The sequence below is a fragment of the Lutra lutra genome, chromosome 12, assembly GCF_902655055.1.
Source record: "Lutra lutra chromosome 12, mLutLut1.2, whole genome shotgun sequence".
In the NCBI taxonomy this organism is placed as follows: domain Eukaryota; kingdom Metazoa; phylum Chordata; class Mammalia; order Carnivora; family Mustelidae; genus Lutra; species Lutra lutra.
Window position 1 is genome coordinate 62,443,682 of NC_062289.1, and position 27,925 is coordinate 62,471,606.

Below are 27,925 nucleotides of genomic sequence, written 5' to 3' on the forward strand. Positions count from 1 at the left end.
TATTTGGAAATATGTGCTTGCTCATTTAATGCTACCTCCTACAGTCCTGATTTTTATCTGAAAATAACTATTTTGAAAAAACATGAAAGTTTTATTATGGAATATTGTGTGCATGTGCACATGCACGTGCATTTTTCTTTTCCACAGTCTGGGTGCTGTTCCGTGTTTTCAGCCAGTAGGAGCTAGTGTAGGAGACAGGCTCTTTGTCAGTGAGTGCTAGCCGATTCTGTACTGCAGATGGTCTCCAGCAGCGGGCTCTATACCTAAATTGAGTGTGTCATCACCCATGTTGTTTAGAATGCTGTGTCCTTCCTGCCGTGTATCTTGTGTGACAGTGGTAGTTTGGAGCCCTCACACTAACAAAATGTGTGCAAAAATAGTGCTGTATCTACTGAAAAAAAATAACTGATATTGCATATGATGTTAAAATGTACATTCAGCAAAGGGTCTTCAGGGTCCTTGAGGAGCGGCCGCCCTTGAACAGGATGAGCACCATCCTAAAGCTGACTAGCCAGGAAGGAGTGGCTGCTGGTGGAAGGAGGGGCGTCAGCATGGGCTTTGTGAGCAGAGTTAAGGAGTGCTCCCACTACTAGGCGGGCACTGAGCTCTCCTGGCCCCTGCAAAATGGGTTCGTGTGTCCTTGGTAACCATAAAGGTAATGGTGTCACTCTGACTTCTGTTTTTTTCATTTGATTGCTTAAATGATTGTAGGGAGTTGATGACAGTGGAGATGTTTTTAGAGCTACCTATGCAGCATTCATATGTTCTCCTATTTCTGGTATATTGGAAAGCCGTGGAATTCGGAAGGTGAGTTTTGACGTTTTTTTCATAGCCATTGGTAAGAACATGGTGTCAATTAACCGGGGGACCTTCATTTGGTGGAAACCCAGAGTAGCAGCTTCACCTAGACCAGTGTTGCTCTGCTAACAACCAGCTTTCCACAGGAGAAGACCTGCCTCAGTGCATGTCAGTGGGCTGCTTCCTGCAGCAGAGCTCTTGCTTTCTAAATAGCTAAACAAAATGCCATGCTTAATGGTAGGATTGATTTACATTCTGATATAAGCGCTTCAGGTGGCCACAGGCTGCCATTACTTATAACACACTTCGAATAGCTCTAATCTAGACAGTATTTTGTCCACCAGCCGTAATAATCTGCTACCACTCAAGAACAACTGTGTTCATGTCATAGTCAACAGTGTATCTTCATGGGCAAATGGTGATGGATCCTTTTAGTACCATGATCCTCTTAAGTTCTAATCCATTGGTAGACCTGACATAGTTTTTTCAGATATCCTTTAGTGACATAGTCATTCACTTGGTCTCAGTAATATATTTTTTCATTTGCTAACTGCTGAAATGCATTTCAACTATAGCATTTATATGACATTGGTCCATTTATTCAGAGATTCAGACTGGTAATCAGTTCTAGACTATAGTTGTGGACTCATTACTGACTATACAAGAATCTTTGAGCAATGATAGTCACAAACCTTGTGCACTTTACTAGGTCTGTGTAACAGGCTTCCAGAAGGTTTCTGACTTTTTTGGAAAGGCATACTCTTCTAAGGCGTAGTTTATTTCATTTCCCAGCCCACAGTAATGGCAAAGCAGTATAATAAGGAACAGACACATTGCTTAACAAAAGTTCAACATCTGGGGCAAAGGCAGTGGGGGAAGGGTTGCAAAAAAAACCAGCAGGAAAGACATCCTGTGTTCATGGATCAGAATATCTAACATTACTAAAATAGCAGTATGCCCTAAATTGATTTACAGATTCAATATAATCTCAATAAAAAATCCCAGGTGGTGTTTGGTTTTTTGTTTGTTTTTTAAAGAAATTGACATGCTGATCCTAAAATTCATGTAGATATGCAAGAGAACCAGAATAACCAAAGCAATCTTGAAAAAGAATAGAGTTAGAGGATTCACACTTCTCATTTTCAAAACCATACTAATCAAAACTGTAGTATTGACATAAGGATAGAAATATAGAATATGTGGAATAGACTTGAGGGTCCCTAAATAAACCCTCATATTTATGGTCAGTTGATTTTTTTCAATAAGGGTACTGAGACAGTTCAGTAGGGAAAGAATATTTTGAACAAGTAGTGCCAGGACAACTGATATTCTCCTACAAAAATATTAAGTTGGATCCTTATCTTACACCATATCCAAAAAGAAACTTGAAGTAGACCATAGACCTAAATATAAGAGCTGAAACTATAAAACTCCTGAAAGATAACATAGTAAATATTCATGACCTTGGGTTAAGCCTTGGTTTCTTAGATATGACACCAGTAAAGCACAAGTGACAAAAGAAAAAAATAGATGAGTTACCAAAATGTAAAACTTGAGTGCATCAAAGGATACTATTAAGAAAGTGAAAAGGGGGGGCGCCTGGGTGGCTCAGTGGGTTAAGCCGCTGCCTTCGGCTCAGGTCATGATCCCAGGTCCTGGGTTCAAGCCCCACATCGGGCTTTCTGCTCGGCGGGGAGCCTGCTTCCTCCTCTCTCTCTGACTGCCTCTCTGCCTACTTGTGATTTCTCTCTGTCAAATAAATAAATAAAATCTTTAAAAAAAAAAAAAAAAAAAAGTGAAAAGGGATACCAGATTATGGGAGAAAATGTTTAGAAATCATACATTTAATGAAGGATTTGTACCCCAAATGTGTAAAGAACTCCTACAACTAGATAACCCAAAGACAAATAACCAGTTTTAAAAATGGGTGAAGATCTGAATAGATATAAAGAGGGGCTTCTAGTTGGCCCAGTCAGTTAAGTACCTTCTGCTCAGGTGTTGATCTTAGCGTCCTGGGATCTAGTCCCGCATTGGGCTCCCTCCCCCTGCTCTTGTGCACTCACTCTCTCTCCCCATTCCAAATAAATAAGTAAAATCTTAAAAAAAAAAAAAATCTGAATAGATGTTTCTCAAAAAAAAAAAAAAAAAAAAGATATACAGGTGACCAATAAATGTATGAAAAAATATTTGAATCACTGTTCATTAGGGAAATGCAAAACAAAACCACAGTGAGATATCGCTTCACATGCCTAGGATGACACAGACTTTGAAAATCAGACAATAACAAGTGTTGGTAAGGATATGGAGAAATTAAAACCCTCATACATTGTTGGTAGGAATGGAAAATGGTACAGCTGCTTTGCATAACAGTTTGACAGTTCCATAATAAGTTAAATGTAGAATTTCCATATGACCCACCAACTTCACTTCTGAATATATACCCCAAAACACTGCAAACCAGAGTTCAGGGCACCTCAGTGGCTTAGTCAGTTAAGTATCTGCCTTTAGCTCAGGTCAAGATCCCGAGATCCTCAGATCGAGCCCCGCATGGAGCTTCCTGCTTATCAGGAAGTCTGCTTCTCCATATCCCTCTGACCACCCCCTGCTCGTGCACCCCACCCCGTCTCTCTCAAATAAATAAATAAAATCTTAAAAAAAAAAAAAGAAATCCAGTGTTCAAACAAAAATGTACACACAAATGTTCATAGCAGCCTTATTCAAGATAGTGAAAAAGGATAGAAATAACCCAAATGTCCATCAACTGCTAGATGAAGAAACAAAATGTATACCCATACAGTGAAGTAATACTTGGCTATAAAAAGGAGTGAAGTAGTGATAACATGCTACCACATGAACCTTGGAAACATGCTAAGTGAAACAATCCAGAGATAAAAGGCCATATATTGTGTGACTGAGTTTGTGTGAAATATGTAAAATAGGTAAATCTGTAGAGACAGAAAGTAGATATGTGGTTGTTTGGGCTGGAAGTGAAGGTTGGGAGTGCAGAATGACTGCTGATTGTATGGGGCTGGGTTTTTTGCGGATCGTTGGAAATAGTTTAAAATCAGGTTGTGGTGGTGGTTGCACAGTTCTGGAAATACACTAGAAACCCTGACTGCACTTGAAGTGGGTCTATGGTGTACGAATTCTATCTCAATAAGGTTTGAAAATAGAAAAACAAGGATGCAGGATTTCTCCTTTCACACAGTAGAACATAAAAATGAAACCTCTGTGGGATCTTTGATTTTTTGTGTGTTCATCACTATATATCTTGGACTGAACTCGTTGCTTGCCACACTGTCAGGTCACATTCATCAGCTGAATTCCAGGTCTGAGTACTTAATTTATGTTAGGGGAGAAGAAAGCAAGGCACATCACTCTGGGACCATTTAGGGAAATACTCCCTAAAAAGTACCACTATTGATGTATGTAATAGTGATCCAGAAGGAAGAAAAAATTAGTTTGTTAGTTACCTGTTTCTTAAAGTAAGAGATGTGCTTAGTAATTTTCTGAAACATCAGTCAGTTTGAATGGGATTAAATGAGCTAATGAATGCTCAAGCTCCTATTATGTGTCTAGTGTGTGTCACATACAGTGCTAGTAGGTTGTCCCCTCCTCTTTGTTTATTTTTGGTGTTGGAAAACAGTGTTCCAGATAATTCGTAAAGTTTCACCATTTAGGACATGGTTGTTTTCATTCTTTCTTCCTTGATCTTGGCAGTGTCCATACCCTCTTTAACAGTGTAATTCCCTAATCTTGATGATCATCTCTTTTCCATGAGTATCCTGCCTTTGCCTCCACACCCTAAGACTTGTTGGCTGCATTGTTTCTTATGTTCTGTATTGACAGAAATTGGATCACTTAACAGTTTTAAGGTAAAGTCCAGACTCAAAGATACTGATTAGTGGTTAATGTAGCTAATAGTATTTTTAACACTAAATTCGTTGATAAAGGAAGCACTTAACACTGGCAAAGTTTATAAAATACTATTTTTTAAATACTACAGCTTTCTCATTACTGACCTTTTTACAGATTGTAGGCATACAGTTCGTGTGTATGACTTTGAGGTGTGTGGTTGGGGTAACTGGTTCTAGGCCTTAGGCCTTTACTGTGCGGCCAGCAGAGGGGTCCATAACCATTTCAGTGAAAGACTGGATTGTGTTTCTGGGGTTGACCTTCCTCATTTAGGTCTTGTACTTGACAGCTCTAGAATTTTTTGATAATGTAAAGAGCATTTGCATTTTGAGGACTGTGTTACATAAAGCCCTAAAGAAAAGTGTATCTTGAATCTGGTATAATCTTCTACCAAAAGAAGAGTTGTTCAAATCCCTTTCAGTTAGTGGCAGAACTAGCCAGTGCTAAATCATATACCAACTACATGGAGCGTTGGTGGTATAGTGGTGAGCATAGCTGCCTTCCAACTACATGGTGTGTGAGGCTTAGGGTCTAAATTTCTCCCCTGGGTGTGTTGTTTTGTAGGTCTCCATCACTTTTTTGCCCAGAGATAGAGGGGATTATGCTCAGTTTTGGGATGTTGAGTGTCACCCCCTTAAAGAGCCTCACATGAAACATACCCTGAGATTTCAACTCTCTGGACAAGTGAGTATTACACTGAATTTAAGTGAATTATTGTGTATGCATATTAAAAACATTAAGTGAAACTGACATGGAAAACTGTCCTGAAAATGCAGACTATTTTCCTGGTACTATTCTAATCTCATTAATTCTGTTGTCTGGCCCTGTAATCTTAATTTTCTCATTTGCTTTTATTGATTGGCATGCCTTGAGGTCTGGGTTGGCTCTGTGAAATCTGTGTTTGACTTGATGAGGTAAGATTGTGTGTGTGTGTGTGTGTGTGTGTGTAGTGTGTATAAAGAAGCTGAACAGGAAAAAATGTAGGGATTGTGATTTAGGGAATTTAAAAAAATCTTAAGGTTTCTTCGAAAAATTGTGAAGGAAAAAATAGAATTCAACCGGGTAATTATCCATATATTTTTCAAGAATATTTATTTTTCCTCCCCCACCCTGTGATTTTTTTTTTTATAGAGTGTCAAAGCAGAAAATGAGCCTGAAAGTTCAAAAATTTCCACAAACTCCCTCATTAAACTAGATAATTTAGTTAAGTCCCGAAGACAAGCTGTGTCAGAGGCTTCTGCTCTCATACCCGGGTATGTTGTCTTTATCATTCTTATGACATTTTTTCCAGTACTTTATTGAGATATAATTACATTTAGTAAAATGCTCAGTGTCCTTACCTGCGAGTTCTCATGCATTGCTACCACTCCAGTCAAAATAGAGAATATTTCTTTTCACCCAGAGAGCTCCTACATATCCCTTGGCAGTCAGCCCCACCCTTACCCCAAGATTTGTTCTTTTCTGATATAGTTTGTTTTTTGTCGAATTTTGTACACATACACACTCCCTGAGTCTGGCTTCTTTCATCACACATGTTTTTGGGATGCATTTGTGTTGTAGGGTGTACATCTAGTTTGTCCTTGAGTATTGTTTTATGTGATCATACCATAATTTATTCATTTTGCTGGTGACATTTGGGCGGCTTCTCATTTGGAACCTATAATTATAAGTGAAGTTGCTATGAACACTATTGTATGTGTATTTTTGTGGACATACTTTTTTATTTCTTTTGGGTAAAAATACCTGAAGAGTAGAATTGCTGGGTCATATGGTCAGCATGTGTTTAACTTTAAAACAAACTGCCAAATAGTTTAACCAAAGTGACCATACCATTTTATGTTCCCAAAAAACACTGTATGAAAGTCGATTCTTGAAAACTTCTTTTTGGTGGGAGGGGGCGCATCTGCCTTCAGCTTAAGTCATGATCTTGGAGTCCTGGGATCAAGCCCCCATGGGGCTCTCTGCTCAGTGGGGAGTCTGCTTCTCCCTGTCACTCTCTCTGAGCTCCCCCCACCCAAATAAATAAGATCTTTTAAAAAATTCTTTAATTTTTATTTAATAGCTTATTTGTTATATTTTTTAGTAATCTCTACACCCAATGTGGGGCTCGAACTCACAACCCCAAGATCAAGAGATGCGCATGCTCCTCCAACTAAGCCAGCCAGGCACCCCTTAAAAACTTTTTAAAATGTGTTTTTTGTACCAGTAGCTTACACAGCTCTAGTGGTAATATTTAAGTATTTTGCCTAATAAACATGTTTCTTACAATCCTTAATTAACTAATACTTAGATCTAACTTTGTTCTGGAGGAAGACACTTGTAAGAAAAGTATGTGTTAAGTACCTGCTAAATTTAATATTCATGTTGTTATTTATTTTCTAATGGGAGTTTTGTAAGCATTTTGTAAGCAGTGAGGCTCCTTTAAAGATTATGTGTTCTAACCACACTCTTTTGATGCTACGTACTCTTTTGTTCATCTCGTCTTTACGGAGCACACACCATGTGCTGGGTAGTGGAGGCAGAACTGCCCTAGTCCTTTTCTCCAGGGGCTTTACCTCCTAGAGAAGGAGCCACATCACAGATCGTCTCACTAACAGGCTTGATTACAACCTGTGGAAAGGACTGGAAGGAAAGAAATGGGAAACATGACAGAGGGAGCTTGATGTGTGATACCTGGGAAGAGCATCCCCGAAATGGGACCTTTAAGTTGAGGAGGATAAGTAGAAATGACGGACGTGACAAGCATGGGAGAAGTTCCTGACCTTGTAAGGACCAGGTAGTGGGGATCTTTGGCCCTTGAGGAACCGAAAGCAGCATCCAGGCCTAGAGCCCAGAGGGAGGGAGAGTAGTGTGAGGTGAAGCCAGAGGGCTGGTGAGCAGAGGCAGACTGTGCAGGGCCTCGCATGGTCGATATTAATTTGGGATTTATCTGGAAGCTGTTGGAAGCCATGAATGACGTGATCAGATTTGAGTATTTATAGAAAAATCCTCTGGCTGTGGTACAGTCTGATTAAGAAGGAGGCAAGAGTATATATGGTAAAACAAGTCAGATGCCATTTAAGTAGTCCAGGACTAAAGCAGTGTCCAGGAAGATGATGAGAAATGGACAGATTTGGGAGGCGTATAGGAAGGAAATTTGAAGGATTCAGTGAGTGGTTCAGTAAGGGGGCTTGAGAGAGAAAGGGGATCAGAGTTGGCTCCCAGACAGAAATACAAGTGGAGGGTCTGGTCTGAGAAGAAGGATCCCAGGTTTAATCCGGATTTGTGGCATCAGATCACTGTGTGGTGACAGGCATGTTGCCCAGCAGTTCATTGTGAGCTGAGCTATGGATCTGGGAGTCACACGGGGGTGGGCTTGCTGGTTCACCGAGCTGGGATTTCTAGGGAGACTGCAGCGAGAGCAGTTAGAGGTGTCCAGGGCCAAGCCACAGGGTACAGCAGCAGTGGCAGTGAGGGCGTGGGGATGAGCCAGCACAGACTGAGCCTGGTGTCTGCATCATTGTCGTCAGATGCTGCTGATAGGCCAGAGCTTGTGTTCCACTGTTAGGGTAGTCTCTCCGGAAAAATGAAGATCGTCCAGCGGACTGCGCTGGGAGTGCTCTGGGTGAAGTGAACTAAGGTGACAGGAGCACCTGCGTGCACATGGGCCTTGAGGCGAGTGGAGACCCAGTCCCCAGGGAGAAAGGGGCAGAGGTGGTGCTGTCATCGGTGTCCTGTCTCGCACAGCAGCCCACCCTGCACCTTATCAGAGAACTGTGCTGGGCGTTCTGTCTTCATAGGGATTAGTGAAGTTGCCATTACAGAACTAATTTCCTGCTGAGCTGTGAGAGAAAATACAAATCGAAACACAAAACACTTCCTTGTCGAATATATATAAATTGTTTAAATTACTCTGGATTTTAAATAGTTGACTTTTAAACCTGTTTCCAAAGCAGACAGCTTGACTTGACGCACCGTGGAGTTTATGCCCCAGAAGATGTGTATCAGTTTCTGCCTACTAGGGTTGGGGAGTCAAGGACGTTGAAAGTCAATTTGCGAAATAATTCTTTCATTATGCACTCCGTAAGTTGGAAATAGTACTGTGGGTTTTGGGAAGATGGATGTATTCAACTATTTAATAAATATTTTCCTGATAATTTAGAAGCTTGTTTTATAAATTATACCTGTTTTAATGATTAGTTTTTAAATGCTTTATGCTGTATTTGAAAAGTAACTCATGAGAAGTTCATGACCCTTTATCTGAAAATTGAAAATATTTGGCATTTGTTTTCATATTTTCATTTTTAAATTTTTTTCTCTTGTTTTCTTTTTCTTCTGTACCAATTGATACCAACATATTTCTGGATAACATTTACTCTAGTCAGAACTAGGGTAAATTCATATTAAAATTATTTTAAATGTGTTTTCATGAGCATTTATTGTCTTACCTAATTTTGTGGCTATACTTAAATTTACTAAATACCTTTAATTAAAGAAATGCATGGTATGTTTACGTATGCTCAAATGTCTAACTTGCATAATTTAATAAAGTGTTTCATATTAAATTCCAGCTCAAGTTTTTAAGTCCCAGAGAGCCTTTCTACGTCAAACATTCAAAATATTCTTTGAGGTGAGTTTATCATAAATCAAAATGTTCTCATTCGAGTGCAGGACTTCATTTTCAGGACTTCAGAATTTCTCCTGAGAGTTGGGCCTTGTGAGCTCTCCCCACTCCCATTATAGCCCATCATCTCTATCACCAGCACCACAGAGCATTCCTTGTCATAAATTTTAATAAATGCTGAGGAACCTGCCGGGAAAGCATTTTATGACTGCCCACAAGTGTGCTTTACTATGTAGCAACCCAAACTTTGTGGGATGTTTTGGATTTAGCACATGATTCCTGTTACCCGGTATTTTGCCCATCATGTAAATACATAGAACATTAATTATCTTGTGATTTAGAATGATTTCTTCTTTAAATGTTATTTTTACTATGCTAAGGATCAGGGAGTTGAATTTTCAATAATTGGGACAAAACTGTCCCAGCTTAATTAGGAAAACTTTTATTGTGATATTTTTCCAGTTGTCATTCTTCAAATACCCTGTACTTCATCCCTTTTTTATTTTTTTTAAGATTTTATTTATTTATTTGAGAGAGAGAGTACACAAGCCAGGTGAAGGGGCAGAGAGATAGGGAGAAGCAGGTTCCCCACAGAGCAGGAAGCCTGATGCAGGGCTCCATCCCAGGACCCAGGGATCATGACCTGAACGGAAGGCAGACGCTTAACCAACTGAGCACCTGGCTGCCCTGAAATATCCTATACTTCTTAAACCGGGTCCTTTTTCTCTTGTCACTCTTGCTACTTTTTGTTTTCCATATGATCTACATTTATTTTTTTTCCCCCCGTAGGATCTACATTTAGATTGAAATCTCAAACTGGGTTGTCACGGTTATCTAGAATTTTAACAATAGTGTTCTGTCAGACTTAACACTGAAGAATAATTTTATCTCCATCTTTGAATCTTTAAGCCATTTAATTAATTATAAACTCTTTTATTTTAGTATTAGGTGATTCCAAAAACATGTTATGTTCCATGAAAACTTGGACCACCCTGTGAACATTCTAGGACTGCCTCTGAGGCTCTAAGACTAGTAGAGCCATACTCTGGAAGGTTACCTGTATCTCTAGATACCAAAAAGATGCTGTGGGGGGAGGCCCGTTCCCTGTCCTCTTTCTCTTTTCTCTCTTTACCTCTTCTACCTCCCCTCCCAGCCTCCAGACTGTAAAACCTGCTCTTCATGTACTTGAGGGTCCAGCACTTCTTTTGCCTCCCAGCACCTGACCTAAGGGCACAAGCTGTGCAAATCAAATAATGAATGAATCTAGAAAGTTATCATAGGCTTCATCTCTCTAAGCCTCCGTCTCCTGATTTGTGAGAGACAGCCGCGCTCCTGGCAGCCCGGGTTCATTAGGAGAAGGACATAAGCGATGTGCTGGTGTTAGCGTCTAGCCCTCGGGGGCACTTGGGAGGTGGTAGCATCTCGGGTGTTACTGACAATGCCTTCCTTTCAGCCAGCATCCCTGGTGAGGTCCGTCAGGACCAACCCCATGGATTTTAACGGAATGCCACGTTTTTGTGTCCTTTGCTTTTCCTTTAATCCCTTCAACAGCCACGTGGAAGAGAAAGGCCCTAAGTTGTAAAAAACCAGTAGCTGCACATTTTCTAGTTTCTGCAGTCTTGAGTTCTTGACTCCCAGCAGCCTGTGGGCCTCCAGTTAATGAGGCTTTGCCCGACTGATTGAGGACTGGTGATGTTAGACCGTGTGTTACCGTAGGTGGGCACTGCTAAACACATGAGTAAGAAGACCAAATGAAGTAAACCCAGGTCACAGAAAACTTCTCTCAAGACCCCTCCATAGGCTGAAATTTTACATAAAGTTCAGCAGAAAAGCTGGTTTCTTTATACTTGAGAACAACTTATTTCAGCTTTGGAGAGGAAGCAAAACTTTGCTATAGTATCTCACTTGAAAATTTTTTTTCTTTTTTTTTTTAATTTTTTTTTTAATTTTTTTTAGATTTTATTTATTTATTTGACAGACAGAGATTACAAGTAGGTGGAGAGGCAGGCAGAGAGAGGAGAAGGGAAGCAGGCTCCCTGCTGAGCAGAGAGCCCGACACGGGGCTCGATCCCAGGACCCTGAGATCATGACCCGAGCTGAAGGCAAAGGCCTTAACCCACTGAGCCACCCAGGCGCCCCTCACTTGAAAATTTTTACCACAAAACTGAAATAGTGCTGCCTGTTCTTACTGTAATGGTTAGTGCTTTTGTGTTTATCCCACTTTGACTTTGCACAGGGGCTCATGAAATACAAATGCTGGTTCAGAGCAATGGTTAGCTTGCCTTGGCAGGTAGAACGGAATCTGTTCTGAGAATCTGAGAAGCAGTTCCCAGCTTTGCATTAGTGATGTTTTTGTTCATTGATCACTTTCTGCTCTACGACACCATGAACTCCAGCCTTCCAGAGTAATACTGTGACTTAAAGTCATCTGTAGAGAACCTGAGGTGATCTGTGCCTCACTCCAGATAGGCACCTTCCCCAGGGCAGTCGTGAGGCCTGACAGGGCTACTCGGGGTAAGTTCTCACACTGAACTGTGAAAGTGGCCTGAGGCCTTTGGGATATGCCACAGAAGTAGGAGAGCTTCCTCCAGAGGCCACAGAGGTTTTGCCTAGTTCAGAGGTGGGGAGCATGGATGTATATTAGGGATATAGCTCCCTTAAAGCAGTAGATTATAAAGAAGGTAATAGGGGAAGGAAACCCCGATTGTCAATTTTTTGTAAAGTTTGTTTTTGGGGTTCCAGGTGATCATTTCTATCCTAGCTTTGTAAAAAGAATTCGTTTATCTTCCCACTTAGCCCTGAAAAGCATTCTTTCTGCTCACCTATTGTTTTATTCGAGTCTAATCTGCTGAGACATTATCGGAATACATTTCCCATCTCCTGTGCCCACATCTGCATGCACCCAGCATCCTGGCCGGCTCCTGCTGCTGAGCTGCCAGACCCTGCTGGGTCATCCCAGGGGGAAGTCACAGCCAAGGACAGTGCTGTCATTGAGCCATCATTCTTACCAACATGCAGGAGCCAAGGAGTTTGTCTCCTTTTCACTTTCTTTGGTAATGATGGTATCTTGACTGTGCTAATGGGCTCCTTTTTTCCTACACAGAGTATTCCTTTACAATTAAAAAAAAAGGGAAGAAACCTGGTTTATATACTTTCTAGGTTCTGTAGATGGGGGCATATAGTTAAGGATGTGGTTTAGAGTGCTCTACCACAGCTCCTGCTTCCCTCTTGGCTGTGTCTTTGTTCTAACTTTAGCCCTTTAGTGAGGGATTTTGAACGAGACCTTTCCTCTGGCTACAGCATACTTTACTCTGACTTTTTCCTTTTAAGTGTGTGTGTGTGTGTGTGTGTGTGTGTGTGTTAGAGGGGTGTGTGTGTGTGTGTGTGTGTGTAAGAGAGAGAGGTTAAAGAGATAATAGTACAAGGTACTGTGTTTAAAACATCCATCAGGTAGTGTTCTAGAGCTTATTAAATTCACAGTTCTTTCTAAATTACATTCTAGTTTATTCAGAGTATCTGTAAATCCAAAAACACGTTCTCAGTTGAATATAGAACAGTTCTGTGTTCCATATTAAAATTTGTTAATGATGGGTCTGTCAGATTTGTTTCAGGATACTTTATTTTAGTGATTCATAAGTTACTTATAACTTATGCCTCTTAAGTTGGCAAATTGTACATTGTTCTGGGTACTGAAATGCCAACATGAAAGATAAAATAGTAGTTTGTCAGTGCTAAGGACTAGGTACCATTTTTAAAAAGGCACATTAGGGGGCGCCTGGGTGGCTCAGTGGGTTAAAGCCTCTGCCTTCGGCTCAGGTCATGATCTCAGGGTCCTGGGATCAAGCACCACGTTGGGCTCTCAGCTCAGCAGGGACCCTGCTTCCTCTCTCTCTGCCTGCCTCTGATCTCTGTCTGTCAAATAAAACAACAACAACAAAAAACCTAAAAAGGCACATTAGGGGCGCCTGGGTGGTGGCTCAGTGGGTTAAAGCCTCTGCCTTCAGCTCAGGTCATGATCTCAGGATCCTGGGATCGAGCCCCGAGTTGGGCTTTCTGCTCAGCAGGGAGCCTGCTTCACCCTCCCTCTCTGCCTGCCTCTCGGCCTACTTGTGATCTCTCTCTTTCTCTCTCTGTCAAATAAATAAAAGCTTAAAAAAATAATAAAAAATAAAAAGGCACATTAGCTTTGATACAGGAAATTAGGATATAATGCATTTGGGGAAAATAACCCAGACTTTTAAAAACTGTGTGTGTGTGCATACATTTTTAAAATTCTGCTTTTAAATATCCAGGGAAAGGGCTTTGAAATACTAAAACTGTTTTCTAAATTTCTAGCCCACTACAGTTGTACACCCAAAAGCTAACACTGTACTGAGTTTTATCAGGAAATATACTGGAAACAAAGCATAAATCAGTTCTGATTGCTGAACTTTAAAACATGTAGTTTATTGATGAGACTTAGGGATGAAGTACCTTCCCTCTGAGGAAAGTCAGAAGCTATTAATTTTCACTTAAGACAATTAAGACTAAAAGTGACATCACATAGGCTGTGATAAAATATTTGTGGTCTCATTCATCATGGGAATAAAGGTTTATTTGTGAATTTCTTGGGACCTAGTTTTATGAACAAAAACTTCCCAACATAATACTTTTTTAAAGAAGACTTATTTTTCAGAGAGAAGGTATGTGTGAGCGGGAGAAGGGGCAAAGGGAGAGGGAGAGGGTCAGAATCTCAAGCAGACTCACTGCCAGGTATGGAGCCTGACACAGGGCTCAATCTCATGACCCTGAGATCATGACCCGAGCCAAAATCAAAAGGCAGATGCTCAACCAACTGAGCCACCCAGGCCCCCATCATAATAGTCTTAAACACAGGGTGCTCATTACCTGCCTCTATATATAGTTGACCCTTGAACAATGCGAGGGTTAGGGGCACCGACCTCCATGCCATGGGAGATCTGTGGTTTACTTTTGACTCCCCCAAAACTTAACTTGTAATGGTCTACTGTTGGCCAGAAGCCTTCCCAGTAACAGTCAGTTAATATATTTTCATATGTGTGTTATGTACTATATTCTTATATTAGGCAGAGAAAAGAAAATGTGATCAAGAAAATCAGAGAAAATAACATTTATAGTACTACACTTTTTTGAGAAAAAAAAATCCTCAGGTAAGCAGACTGCTCAGTTCAAACCTGTGTTGTTCAAGGGTCAAACGTAATCTGAAATTTTCAAGAAAATTTTTTATAAAAGTTCCTAACGGTCCTGGAGCAGAACCTGTACAGCCCTGCCCTGTTACTGGTGGGCATGGGACAGGTTGGTCTACTATCCTTCCTGGATATGTAGTATAGTATATGTAGTATAGTACATATAGGATATGTAGTATATATAAATATATACTACATATATATAGATATATGTAGTATGAGTATGCTGCTGGGGGAAGACGGGCAGGATATGTCAGGTGTCCTCTCTCCCTTCTTCTGTTGGGTAGCCAGGAATATATATGCAATACTATTTAAATCTGATTTTAGATTATCCTCTCCTTGGCTAGTTTCTTAGTAATAGCATCAAAGAAATGAGAACCCGGTTTAAATGGAACGTAACAATACTAAGTTCTTCATGAAAACCGACTGCGCGCTCTGCTATGCGTCGTGCTTATGAAGGTGGCAGGGGATGCTCATGCTGTCGGAGCTTCAGGACAGTGACCTTTACTTTCTCTTTACAGAGCCCAGCATTACATCAACATGCCTGTGCAGTTCAGACCAAAGGCAGTGGGCAAATTTGAAGCTTTGCTTGTTATCCAAACAGATGAAGGCAAGAGTGTTGCTATTCGGCTAATGGGTGAAGCTCTTGAAAAAGTTATCTAGATACCTTTTGTGTAAAGTAAATTACATAAGTTATATTTTGGTAACTTTGTTTTTTTACACTACGATATTCTTTTGTATATATTTTGTAAGATTGACTTGATATGTATAACTAGATTTTGGTTTGTCTTGAGAAGCTAATACTGAAGACCCAACTAAAATATCATGTATGTAGCCTACAGTATTGTACTTAACTTTTTTATGGAGGAGAAGAGAATTCTATTTTTGCATTGATTATGATACTCTGAACAAATACGGTGTATATTTTAATGTGGTATACCCAGAAATAAATGTAATTTCCACTGAACCTGTCTTTTTCATATGATGTCTTACAGAAATCAGAATATTGCTTTATTCTGCTAATTATTTTCTCAAGCTGCTGGGTCTATTTTGTGATTTTTTTTTTCCTCCATTACAGTTTCCTTTCCTCTAAGAAATCCCTTCTCTGGTCCTTCTGTCTTTTAGCTAATTGCCCAGACTAGAAAGGAAGTGTACTTTTAAAGAAAGTGTTTTTCTCCGAAGTAGGGGAATTCATATTCTCTGCAAATACATTGGAGAGGTTGATGTAGTTTAAAATAGCATTTATTGTAATTAAGTTAAATGGGACAGCTGCTCCAGAACCCTTCATAGAAGGAAGGCTCCACAAGCAGGTGCTGGTGGAGAGACCGTGAGTTGACGAGAGGCAGAAGTACCCTATTGTGGCATGTTGAGCTGTGAGGTGGAAAAGGCGTGACACGGACTTGTTTTACCCAGGAGGACCATGATGATGAATTGCTTCTCAACCATTACTGTTAAGTCTCCTGACAAAGTTTCCTGAGCCCCAGCTAACAGCCTTGTTGTTGGGAGCAGCAAAATCCCAGATTGTGAGCAGTTGTGTGGTGGCTTGGGTGACCACAACTGGATATTATTGATGGAGCAGAAAGACTGGAACATGTAGGAAGCTTCCTGGATGGCTTCAGTCTGCAGTAGTTTGGAACCAGTGATGGTACGCTGGAGGTAGAAAAACAAATTTCTTTTCTCTCTGAAATCAATACATCCTTAGAAGGGGGGGATTGGCGCCTGGGAGGCTCAGTCGGTTAAGGCGTCCAACTCTTGGTTGGTTTCAGCTCAGGTCATGAAATCAAGCCCCACATCAAGTATGGCGCTCTGCTTGAGATTCTCTCTCCCTCTGCCCCTCCCCCCACTTGCACACATACTTTCTCTCTCTGTAAGAAATCTTTAAAAAAATTTTTTTCTTTCCTCTTCTACCTTATTTTCTCTTGCTTAGAAATTCTTTCTTAGAAATCAAATTTATAGGGGTGCCTGGGTGGCTCAGTTGTTAAGTGTCTGCCTTTGGCTCAGGTTGTGATCCTGGGGTCCTGGGTTCCTGCGATTGAACCCTGCATTGGGCTCCCTGCTTGGCAGGAAACCTTCTCCCCCTCCCTCGGCCCCTGCTTGTGTTCCCTTTCTCATTGTCTCTCTCTCTCTCTCTCTCTGTTAAATGAATAAAATCTTTTAAAAAATCAAATTTATAAGAACATATTTTTTTAACATTTTATAAGATAAAAAAAATATATAAAAACATTTTATAAAATATAAAATAATAGGGACACCTGGGTGGCTCAGTTGGTTGAGCCGCTGCCTTCGGCTCAGGTCATGATCCCAGCGTCCTGGGATCGAGTCCCGCATCGGGCTCCTTGTTCTGTGGGGAGCCTGCTTCTCCCTCTGCCTCTGCCTGCCACTCTGTCTGCCTGTGCTCGCTCTCTCTCTCTCTCTCTCTGACAAATAAATAAAATATTAAAAAAATATATATATAAAATAATAAAAACATTATATTTTAACACAAGTTAAACAGTTGTTGCTGTTACTGATATTGCCCTACTCCAATTTGGATTTCATACATCAAATGTGGGTGACTTCATGCTTCAATGTGTTAATTTGATAACATTCAGCCTCAAAAATTTTGAAATGATGGTATTACTTTTTTATTTTTTAAAGATTTTGTTTATTTGAGAGAGAACACAGAGCAAGAGAGAGAGAGCATGAGTTGGGGGGAGAGACAGAGAGGGAGAGAGAAGCAAACTCCCCACTGAGGAGGGACACCCCCCCCCAACATGGGGCTCGATTCCAGGACACTGGGATCATGACCTGAGCTGAAGGCAGACGCTTCACCAAATGAGCCACCCAGGTGCCCCAGTGTTGCTTTTTAAAAAATGTTTGCCATGGTCTTTCAGTTCCTCAGGGTTGTTACATTTCTGTGGAACGATCACTCTGCCTTTTAGATTATACTCAGGAGGTAAAAAAAAAAAAAAAAAAAACCTTGAAATTACTCTCCTGTAGACCATATGCCTTTATGGATATTCATTTCTTCCTGTGCCTCTGTGTTTTGGAAGCTGGATGCTTGGAGTTTCGAGAGCAGTTGAACGTGAACCAGTGATTGACTATAGCCAGTCATTGCCATAAAGCAGCTGTGACCACTGGCTCTCTTCACTGTGATCTGCAGTGTGGAAGAGCATCTGATAGGCAAAGTTACCATATCTACTTTCCCTAATTAGCTTTCCATCTAGAAGCTGGTCCCCTTTCTTTCCCATTCCTTCCCAGATCGAAACCTTGAGTCTTACCCTCTCCTCTGAGCTTCAAACTCAGCGGGACATTTCCAGGTGGTTCTCGAATAGGCATCTCAAACTTTGGATTCCTTCCTACCTCAAAGATGTTCTCTCCAGCTTTCCTCGTCTCCACAGATGTCCTCACTCTCCATCCAATTTCTTAGCTAAAACCGTAGGTTTGGGTGTTTTACCATCATCCCCATCAACTCTACTGAATGTGTCTCACAGAAGTCTTTCAGTCTGTGTCCAGGGGTGGCCACTATAGCCCATGCCACCATCCTCACTCTCATCCCGCTGCCATAGTCCTCTCACCACACTGCTGCTTGTGCTCCTGCCTCAGGAAGCCCTTCTCCACCAGCAGGCAGAGTTACATTGATAAAAATGTAGACCAGAGCCAAAGCTCCCCTGCCTAAAATACATAATTACATTACACATGGTCTGAGTCCACACTCACTTACTTGTTGGCCTAGGAGGTTACTGGTCCTCTGGCCTCTCTGCCTCCCCCTGAGGCCTCATCTACTCTCCAACCACTTTGCACCAGCTCTGTGGCCTTTGTTTTCTGACTCAGTCACTAGGGCCTTATTGCCTGCTAGACGATTGGCCTCTAAAGTTCTTCCCCAGATCTTGGCATGGCTACTTCCTCCCCTCCTCAAGGGGGGCCTTTCCTGACCACTGTGTCCAGGAGAGTCCCTCCCTAACTATCTCACATCACACTTCTTGCTTCACATTACAACCTTGTCTCTTTCTTATATACTTGTTGACTAGTTTACTTATCTCCCTCAAGAATGCGAGCTCTGTGTGACCACAGGCCTGGGCTTCCATCCTGATCACTACATCCCCAGACCTGGTCAGCCCCATGTATGATATGACTGACCGCATTCATTGTTCTGGAAGGTTCTCTGCACACTGTCCTGACCCAAAAGCCCAGCCATGCTTCTTCACCAGCCCCAGTAAACATCATCCCAGGGTTCCCGAAGATTTCTTACCTAGTTTCTCACCAGTCTCTGGTAGGTCGTTCCTCACCATAATAAGTGAACATTAATTGAGTGCTTCCTATGTGGCAGGTAGTGTCTCAAGTGCGCTCTACGCACTGTCCCCCTTAATTCTCATCAGCTTCATAGAGACAGACCCTTTCTTGACAGGGAGACCTGAGAGAGAGAGGGTCAGAGGCCTTTATCCTGCTTTAGTCTCCGGTTACCTGTGACTGTATCTGGGAACAGACTGGTGGATCGGTTGCAGGCTGTGGATGGTGCTGAGCCTCAGGAGGGCAGGATGGCCCCAATAGCCTGGCATGGATGAGCAAACTCAGGCTCAGACTATAGGCCAGGACTGGGATCCAAACCTTGATTTTTCAACTTGGGGTGCCTAATTGAAGATAATAGAAACTATTCTTGTGGTAATTAGAGAAATTGTATATGTCTTTAAACGTTTGATTCCCTTTGGTTGTAAAGCAACCCTGAGATCACAGATTATTAGCACATTTTACACACAGTCGTGCTTCTCAGCCAGGGAAGATATTTTAGTAGGCAAGAAGTTCTGTAGGATTCAGGGATGATTAATGTGCATCATTACTGATTTAATTAGTCCAGAAATGAGATTAGGTAAGAGGGCATCTGTTTTTAGTCTACAGTTAAACTCAGGGATGGTTTTCAGTTGCATTTCTGTACACAAACAATGAGACAGAAGATAGAGAAATTTGAGGAATCAATCCCATTTACAATTGCACTGAAAGCCATAAGATACTTAGGAATAAACCCAACCAAAGAGATAAAGGATCTCCACTCTAAAAACTATAGAATGCTTATGAAAGAAATTGAGGAAAGACCCAAAGAAATGGAAAAACATTCCATATTCATGGATTGGAAGAACAAATATTGCCAAAATGTCTATGCTACCCAGAGTGATCTACACATTCAATGCAATCCCTTTCAAACTACCATCAACATTCTTCACAGAGCTGGAACAAATAATCCTAAAATTTGTATGGAACTAGAAAATACCCCGAATAGCCAGAGGAATGTTGAGAAAGAAAACCCATGTCTGGGTGGCTCAGTCAGTTAAGCATCTGCCTTCCGCTCAGGTCATGATCCCAGGATCCTGAAATTAAGACCTAAATTGTGCTTCCTGCTCAGCAGGGAGTCTGTTTCTCCCTCTCCTTCTGTCCCCACTCGTGCTCTCTCTTTCTTCTCACTCTCTCAAGTAAAATCTAGAAGGGAAGGAAGGAAGGAGAAAAGAAAGAAAAAGGAAGGAAAGGAGGAGAGAGGTAGGAAGGAAGAAAGAAAGGAAGGAGAAAGGAAAACAGAAAACCAAAGCTGGTGGCATCACAATGCCAGATTTCAAGCTGTATTACAAAGCTGTAATCATTGAGACCACATGGTACTGGCACAAAAACAGACACATAAATCCACGGAACAGAATGGAGAACCCACAAATGGACCCTCAACTCTGTGGTCAACTAATCTTCAACAAAACAGGAAAGAATATCCAATGGAAAAGGGACAGTCTCTTCAACAAATGGTGCTGGAAAAATTGGGCAGCCACATGTAGAAGAATGAAACTGGACCACTTTCTTACATTGTACACAAAAACAGACTTAAAATGGATAAAAGACCTAAATGTTTGACAGGAATCCATCCAAATCTTGAGAACACAGGCAGCAACCTCTTTGACCTTGGCAACAGCAACTTCTTGCTAGACATGTCTCCAAAGGCAAAAGCAAAAATGAACTATTGGGATTTCATCAATAAAAAGGTCTGCACAGTAAAGGAAACCATCGGCAAAACTAAAAGGCAGCTACAGAATGGGAGAAGACATTTGCAAATGACATATCAGATAAAGGGCTAGTATCCAAAATCTATAAAGAACTTAGCAAACTCAACACCCAAAAAAAGGCCCAAAAAATCCAGTCAAGAAATGGGCAGAAGACATGTACAGACATTCTCCAAGGAAGACATTCTTCAAGGAAGACATGGTCTGTTGGCCAACAGACACATGAAAAAACACTCCACGTCACTTGGAAATACAAACCAATACCAATGAGATACCACCTCATACCAGTTAGAATGGCAAAAATAATCAAGACAGGAAACAACAAATGTTGGTGAGGATGCAGAGAAGGGGGAACCCTCCTACACTGTTGGTGGGAATGCAAGCTGGTGCTGCCACTCTGGAAAACAGTATGGAGATTCCTCAAAAAGTTAAAAATAGAGCTACCCTACAACCCAGCAATTGCACTACTGTGTATTTACCCCAAAGATACAACTGTAGTGATCTGAAAGGGCACCTGCACCCACAATGTTTATAGCAATGATGTCCACAATAGCCAATATGTGGAAAGAACCTAGATGAATGGATAATGAAGGTGTGGGGGATGTGTGTGTATACGTACATACATACAGATGCATACACAAGGGAATACTACTCGGCCATTAGAAAGTATCAATACTTACATTTACATTGACGTGGATGGAACTGGAGGGGATTATGCTAAGGTCAGAGAAAGACAATTATATGGTTTCACTCATGTGGAATATAAGAAACCTGCAGGTATCCTATTGCCACAGCCTGCTACCAATCCACCAGTCTTTTTGCAGACATGGTCACAGGGGCTTGGAAGGCCTCTGACCCTCTTGCTCCCAGATCTCCCTGCCAAGCGAGAAAGGGTCTGTCTCTGTAATAAAGCTGATGAGAATTAAGGGGGACAGTGCATAGAGGGCACTTGAGACGCTACCTGTCACATAGGAAGCCCTTGGTTAATGTTCACCTGTTATGATGAGGAATGATCTACCAGAGACTGATGAAAAACCAGGTAAGAAATCTTGGGGGAAGCCTCGAAGTACAATCTAGCAGGTCAAAAGGCAGTGAATGAATCTTGCCAACCACCAAGTACATGAGCTTGAAAGTGGGCCCTTCCCCAGTTGAGCCTTCAGACAAGACCCTAGTCTCATCCAACACCCTGATTGTAGCCTGTGAGAGACTCCAACCCCCAGCTGCTAAACCTCCCCCAATGCCTAACCCATAGGAACTGAGATCATACCTGCTTGTTGATTAAGCCACTAAGTTTGTGGTAATTTGTTAGGAGGAAGAAGATACCTAACATGGTGATGCTTAGTGAAAAAAAAAAAATAACCATTGCCAATGGAACAAGCTCATACAAATCCGCTGCATTGGTAAATCATTATATGTAACAGATGGAGAGAGTCCAACAACTATAGATCCTTTAGTGATTAGAAGGCTCTCTTTTAATCCCCAAATGGACCCTCCCTTTTACGCCCAAGTAAAGATCTGGGCATACTGGAACCAAGAATCCTGTAAGTTTTCAAATGCACACCAAAGAATTGCAAGCATTTAGAGTTTCCTGAGCTCTAAGGGAAACAGGAGAGTCTGTGTTACTTTTCTGGGGTGGCCAGAGGGATGGGCTTGTTTAGACAGGAGGGTGTTTGGGGTCGGTGGCATACACCTGATGGGGCACCCATTTGGAAGTTGACAGCTGAGCAACTCCAGCTTTGAGGAGAGTGACATTGAGGTGAAGCTAGGTGAGCCCTCCTTGGAATGTTTATAACTTTCATTTCGACAGCCAGTGCCTACCTTGAAAGGTATGTGTAAGCACACGAAAGTGATTGTGTTGATTTCTATAGACACGCTTGGCATACACTGCCTAAGGAAGCTTTCTTCTTCCTATGCCTTCAGGTGGGACGGGAAGCCTTGTGCTGCTTGATTCAGCAGATTCTCCTTATATTGTGGTTGACCCACATAACTGCCCTTGTGTAGGGATCAGTGTGTGGAAATGCAGTCTTATGCTTGGCTGTGCATGAGGCTTGGGCCCTGAGAAGCTTTGGCACCAGAAACACCCCCTTCATCCGAACAGACTCACCCAGGCATCCCCTAGATCTGTGGAGGTGGGTGTAGGCCTGCTGGGGGCTGAGAGAGGGCACCAGTGCCACTGGGCTGTGGCACAGCTTTGCAGAGGACACCTCGATCAGCAGAGCACTCTATCCTCAGTCTTGGAAGTTGGTTATTCAGCAGCTTCTTGGGGAACTGTCTTTATTGAAACACCCAGAAAGTCCAGTTTGTTCTGCTGCTGGGCCCACGCATGCCCTCAGTCCTCTGTTCCAGCCGGCTTCCCCATCACTCGCTCTGCCACATGCCGACCCCAACCCCACCCCGGGATGGGCCTCCCAACACTTTCTCCCTTTCAGGGGGACACTTCCCGCACAGGAGGAGCTTTCTTACCTCGCTTCCAGGCCCTCAGGGAAGATGGCCCCGTGACTAATGGGTAATAGTGTTGAACAATTCTCTATTGAGTGTCTGTTCCATCCATACAGTCAACTGGAAGCACCATGAAGGCAGAGACCAGGGCTGTCTGGTTTACCTCGAAAGCCTCTGTGTGTAGATTTATGTGAAAATACTAAGAATGTATGCATAATAACATAGGAATGGATGGACCCTTGTTTAATATGTATTTAATGATGTACTTCTTTCTTTCTCTTTTTAAGTAGGCTCCACTCCCAACGTGGGGCTTGAACCCATGACCCTGGGATCAAGAGTCATGTGCTCTATCAACTGAGCCAGCCAGGTGCCCTAATATGATGATGTACTTCTATCTCGAGCCACGAACAAGTGGTGCTAACGGAGCAGCACCGGAGTAAGGAGCAGGGTACCCTGTCAACAGCACAGCTATCACGCGGTGTGGCCCTGGACGCCTACCTGTTGGCCCTGGGCAGGTGGACAAGGGCAAGAGGTGAAATGGCTCAGCCAGGTGATGTCAGTGTTGATGTGGGTTTCTGAGATAATTTCCTTTAAAAATTGTAAACATCAAGAGAATTCAGTCTTGGGACTGGTACCAAATCGATATACAAAAATCCGTCATTCCATACATGAGAAGATAATAACAGTCACAATATAGTGGGAGACAAGTTAAAACTCCTAGGAATAAATGTGTAAAGAAATGTGTAAAATGTATATGAAGGAGACTTGAAAGTCTCCCTGGAGGGAACAGAAGGAAGCTCGAAGAGGAGAAAGGTCACAGGCCCTCGTCACCTCTGGGCGGGACCCTGCAGCTATGGTCACGCATGCCCGCCCGGGGGCGTCCCCCCACGACGAACACTTTGCACTCCCTCCTGGGTGGGAGCTCTCCACAAACACAGGGAAGGGCCTCGACCCTCGTCTGTGGCATCATGGGGCTTGGAGCTGGGCCCATAGCTGACTGTCCAGCTGCCACATCTTCACTCTTGCCTCAGCCTTCCTTAGGGCACCTCCATCAACCTAGCATCTCCTTTTTTTTTTAAAGGATAAAACCCTACACTTAATGTATATCTTTATTAGGATTTTACAAGTCCTTTTAACTGCTCTAAAGTTTGGTGAGGATTATATAACAATCATTACTGCTTTAGTTACAAAGTTGATTTTTCTTTAAGATTTTATTTATTTATTTGACAGAGAGAAAGCACAAGCAGGGGGAGCAGCAGGCAAAGGGAGAAGGAGAAGCAGACTCCCTGAGGAGCAGGGAGCCCGATGCGGCGTTTGATCCCAGGACCCCAGGATCATGACCTGAGCTGAAGACAGACACTTAACTGACTGAGCTACCCACGTGCCCTCAAAGTTGAATTTAAGCAGTCACCCCCAAACGCCGTTTTCCTCAATTTCAGTATGTGAAGGGGAGGCTCATTAGGCATACGTATATTGCATTATTGTGGAATCTGCTTTTGAAGAAAAAGATCCAATAATTAAATCTGCCCATTCTCCCTAAGCTGATCTCATATTTAATGTGTTTCCAGTGACAATACCTACGAAGTATTTTTTAAGTGGAAAAATGACTCTAATGTTGATGTGGAACAAGGCTGTGCACAAGTGCCCAGGACAGTGCAGAAAAAAGGCAGTGAGGGAGGGAGGCTCCAGCTGTTGGCCCCCTGGAGCACTAAAGAGGTGAGGACCCTCCAGCCCTTGGAGAGAGAGCAGGCAGCCCTCTCCAGCCTCAACTCCAGCTCCCTCGGGAGGAGGAATCAGCTCTGGGCCTTCTCCCCTCCATCTGAGGGCTAAGGGCCAGGGCCGCTGCCTGTCAGAGCTGCTGCCTTCCTTCAGGACAGAAAGTAGTAGGAAGCAACATAGCAGCAAGGAAGTTTATATTTGATCTTCCCGTCTGTCAGTGGAAACCTGTGGGGAAAAACTGGTGGTGGGATTCGTTGGCCACTTCAAGCCATAACAACAGTAATTAAGATGGCCTGTGTGAGATTGGTTTATGAAAAATTAAGGAAACAGAATAGACTCCAGAAAGACCCAAATATATACAGAAATTTAATATATGGTGGCATTTTTGTGAGGAAAAGATGAGTTATCCCAACATACCTTCCAGATGAATCTTACATTAAAAATGAAATTATAGAAGTCCCAGAAGAAAATATGGGGCAGGAATTTCAGTAAACTTCTAATAATGAAACAAAAAACTAGAAGTTCTATAAGGAAGACTGATAAATTCAACCACATACAAATAAACACAAATTAAAATTTTCTGGGTGGAGAAAACCTTTTGTCATTGTCAAAAGACAAATGACAAGCTGGGGCGAAATTTACAATTGTGTAAAGGGGCTTCAGATATTAAGAAAAAAGCAATTCAATAGAAATACAGGCAAAAGACATGGGCAGGTAGTTAATAGAGAACACAAATAACTTTAACATTTTTTTAAGTAAGCATGCTAATCAATTTTTAAATGATCTCAATCTCAAGTGTCTGTACGGACACATTTGTATTTCTCACTCATTGGGTGGGTGGGAGGTGTCATACAGGATATGGTACCTACCTACGCGTAGGCGTGGCAGGGCCAGGCTCCGGGCTGCCTGTGGTTCAGATAACCCCTGTGTTTCTCCCTCGCCATGGCCAGTAGGGGTCATGTTCTCCTCAGGGTGAGACTCGAGACTCAGGTGGCCCAGCAGACACATGCCAGGACTCCGAAGGCCTTGGCTTGGAACTAGCTCTTGTCACTCCCTGCCGCTGCCTTCTCATGGGCCAGAGCATGTCACACAGGCAAACCGAACACGGGGGCCTAGAAGGTGCAGGGTGTAATTCTATGTATTACAGGAAGTCATGAAGGTTGGAATGTGGAACAACAGCCACATTTGCCATGATGGATATTCTTTTGAACAAGTAATTCAGGTACGTGGTATGAAACACAAAAGGTTTATAGTAAGTGAGTCTGCTTACATCTGCCCACTAGCTGTGGAATGACTTTAGAAGCAAATGAGTGTGTCAGTTTCTTGCCTTTCCTGGGTGTGTGTGTGAGAGAGAGAGAAAGAGAGAGTGCGCGCACACGTGCATACATCAGGCCGACACTGTTCAATCCCACCAACTTACTTCACTGGTTCTGTGACTTTGGGCAAATCGGACCTGTGCTTCATTTCCTCACTAGTACAATACCAGTACTAGTATCCATTTCCTAGACTTTTTGTGAAAATTAGTAAATATTTTTAAAGTGCTGAGAACAGTGCCTGACACATAATAAATGACATAAAGTTGTATATATAATTGTAGGGGTTTTTTAGAGAGGGGAGGGGCAGAGGAAGAGGGAGAGAGAATCTTAAGGAGGCTCCATACCCAGCATGGAGCCTCTTGTGGGGCTCGATCTCCACGACCCTGTGACCATGACCTGAGCTGAAATCAAGAGTGAATGATGCTTAACTGACTGAGCCACCCATATAATTGTAGTTTTACATAATTATATACATATAATTTTTAAAACACAAGTCAGTATATTTGCTTTTTTTTTTTTTTACTTAAAAATATATCTTGGAAATCATTCTGTATCAGCACTTGTAAAACTGCCTCTGTTCTCACTAATGGCCACCTAGCATCTTTGTATGGCTGTGCCATTATTTATTTGACAATTTTTATTTGATGGACATATTGGCGATTCCAGTATTTTTCTATCGTGAACAGTACTACTAAGACTGTCTACATACAGATGTCATTTCACATATGTTCAAGGATATCAGCAGGGTAAAATACTAGGCGTGTGGAATTGCTGGGTCAAAGGGTATGAGCAGTTTTAATTTGGATAGATATTGCCAAATTGCTCTCCATGGTGGTCGTACAAGCTTTTACTCCTGCCAGAAATCTACGAAGAGTGCCTGTTTCTCTACATCTTTGCCAAGACGGCATGTTAGCCAACTTTCAGTTTTCCCACTCTAGTAGGTGAAAGATGGTGTCTGGTTTAAAAAGCACAATGTGTCTGAACACGGAGCAGAGCCCCCAGGAGCCATCCCTCACCCACTTCCCACCAGGGCTCACTCCAGCAAAGAAGATTGAATGTGCCAGACGTTGGCTATCCTAGCACCCCTGGAAGCTGAGCTCAAAAGAGAGACCTTCTGAGGATAGGACCATCCTTCCCTTTGGGCTCTGGATGCTGTCCCATGCGACCTGGAGCAATGGCAGCCATCTGTGACCGCATATCGACAAATATGTGGACAAGAAGCCACTTCTGAGTATGGCAGGGCAAAGGATGACAGCCTGGGCCACATAGGTCACTAAGGAGCTACCAGCCCCAACCTCCTGCTGTCTTACAACAGTAACAGTCAACACTGAGCTAGGATCCTGCACGGATAGCCCTGCTCCTGTGCGTGGGAACCCGCCCCACCCCCCGCCATGGCAGCGCCCTGTGACTGCAGTTGCTTCGAGGTAGAACCCCAGAACCTCTGGACTGAGGTGGGGGAGAGCTTGCCTTTACTGGAGTTCCCCAATTTTCTAACATGTTAAAGTATTAACAATTTTTGTAATGACGTTTTAAAAGGCAAACATAGCAACTGAGTTTTAGTAAGAGATATTCTCCGCCAACATTCAGTAAACTTGATGGAAGGTATGCACTTATTAATTAAGGTATTTGGGCCAATTAATTGGGCAACCAAATACTACCTATTGACAGTAGCCCTTTTCAGAAGGCTTTTTTAAAAAAAGATTTTTATTTGAGAGCGAGAGAAAGAGCTTGAGTAGGGGGAGGGGCTGAGGGAGAGGAGGAAGCAGGCTCCCCTTTGAGCAGGGAGCCCAATGTGGGGCTTGATCACAAGATACCAACCTGAGCCGAAGGCAGACGCTTAACCAACTGAGCACCCCAGGCGCCCGTTCAGAAGGCTTTTGAAATGACACCTCCTAGTAAAATTTTAGATGGATTGTT

The 27,925-nt window shown here is 42.4% G+C and overlaps 1 protein-coding gene across 6 annotated transcripts in view; it reads left to right on the forward strand.

Moving 5' to 3' along the window:
* The window catches only part of CEP192 (centrosomal protein 192), a 135,270-nt gene extending 119,783 nt beyond the window's left edge, over positions 1–15,487 (forward strand). For 5 of the 6 annotated variants that reach the window (XM_047698551.1, XM_047698553.1, XM_047698554.1 and 2 more), the window contains 6 exons: positions 712–807; positions 5,278–5,397; positions 5,845–5,966; positions 8,646–8,775; positions 9,264–9,322; positions 15,042–15,487. In XM_047698551.1, coding sequence (XP_047554507.1) covers positions 712–807; positions 5,278–5,397; positions 5,845–5,966; positions 8,646–8,775; positions 9,264–9,322; positions 15,042–15,183 — 669 coding nt within the window. In that variant the 3' untranslated portion in view covers positions 15,184–15,487. The remainder of the gene's footprint in view (positions 1–711; positions 808–5,277; positions 5,398–5,844; positions 5,967–8,645; positions 8,776–9,263; positions 9,323–15,041) is intronic. The other variant, XM_047698552.1, reaches the window with a different exon arrangement.
* The last annotated feature ends 12,438 nt before the right edge of the window (positions 15,488–27,925 follow it).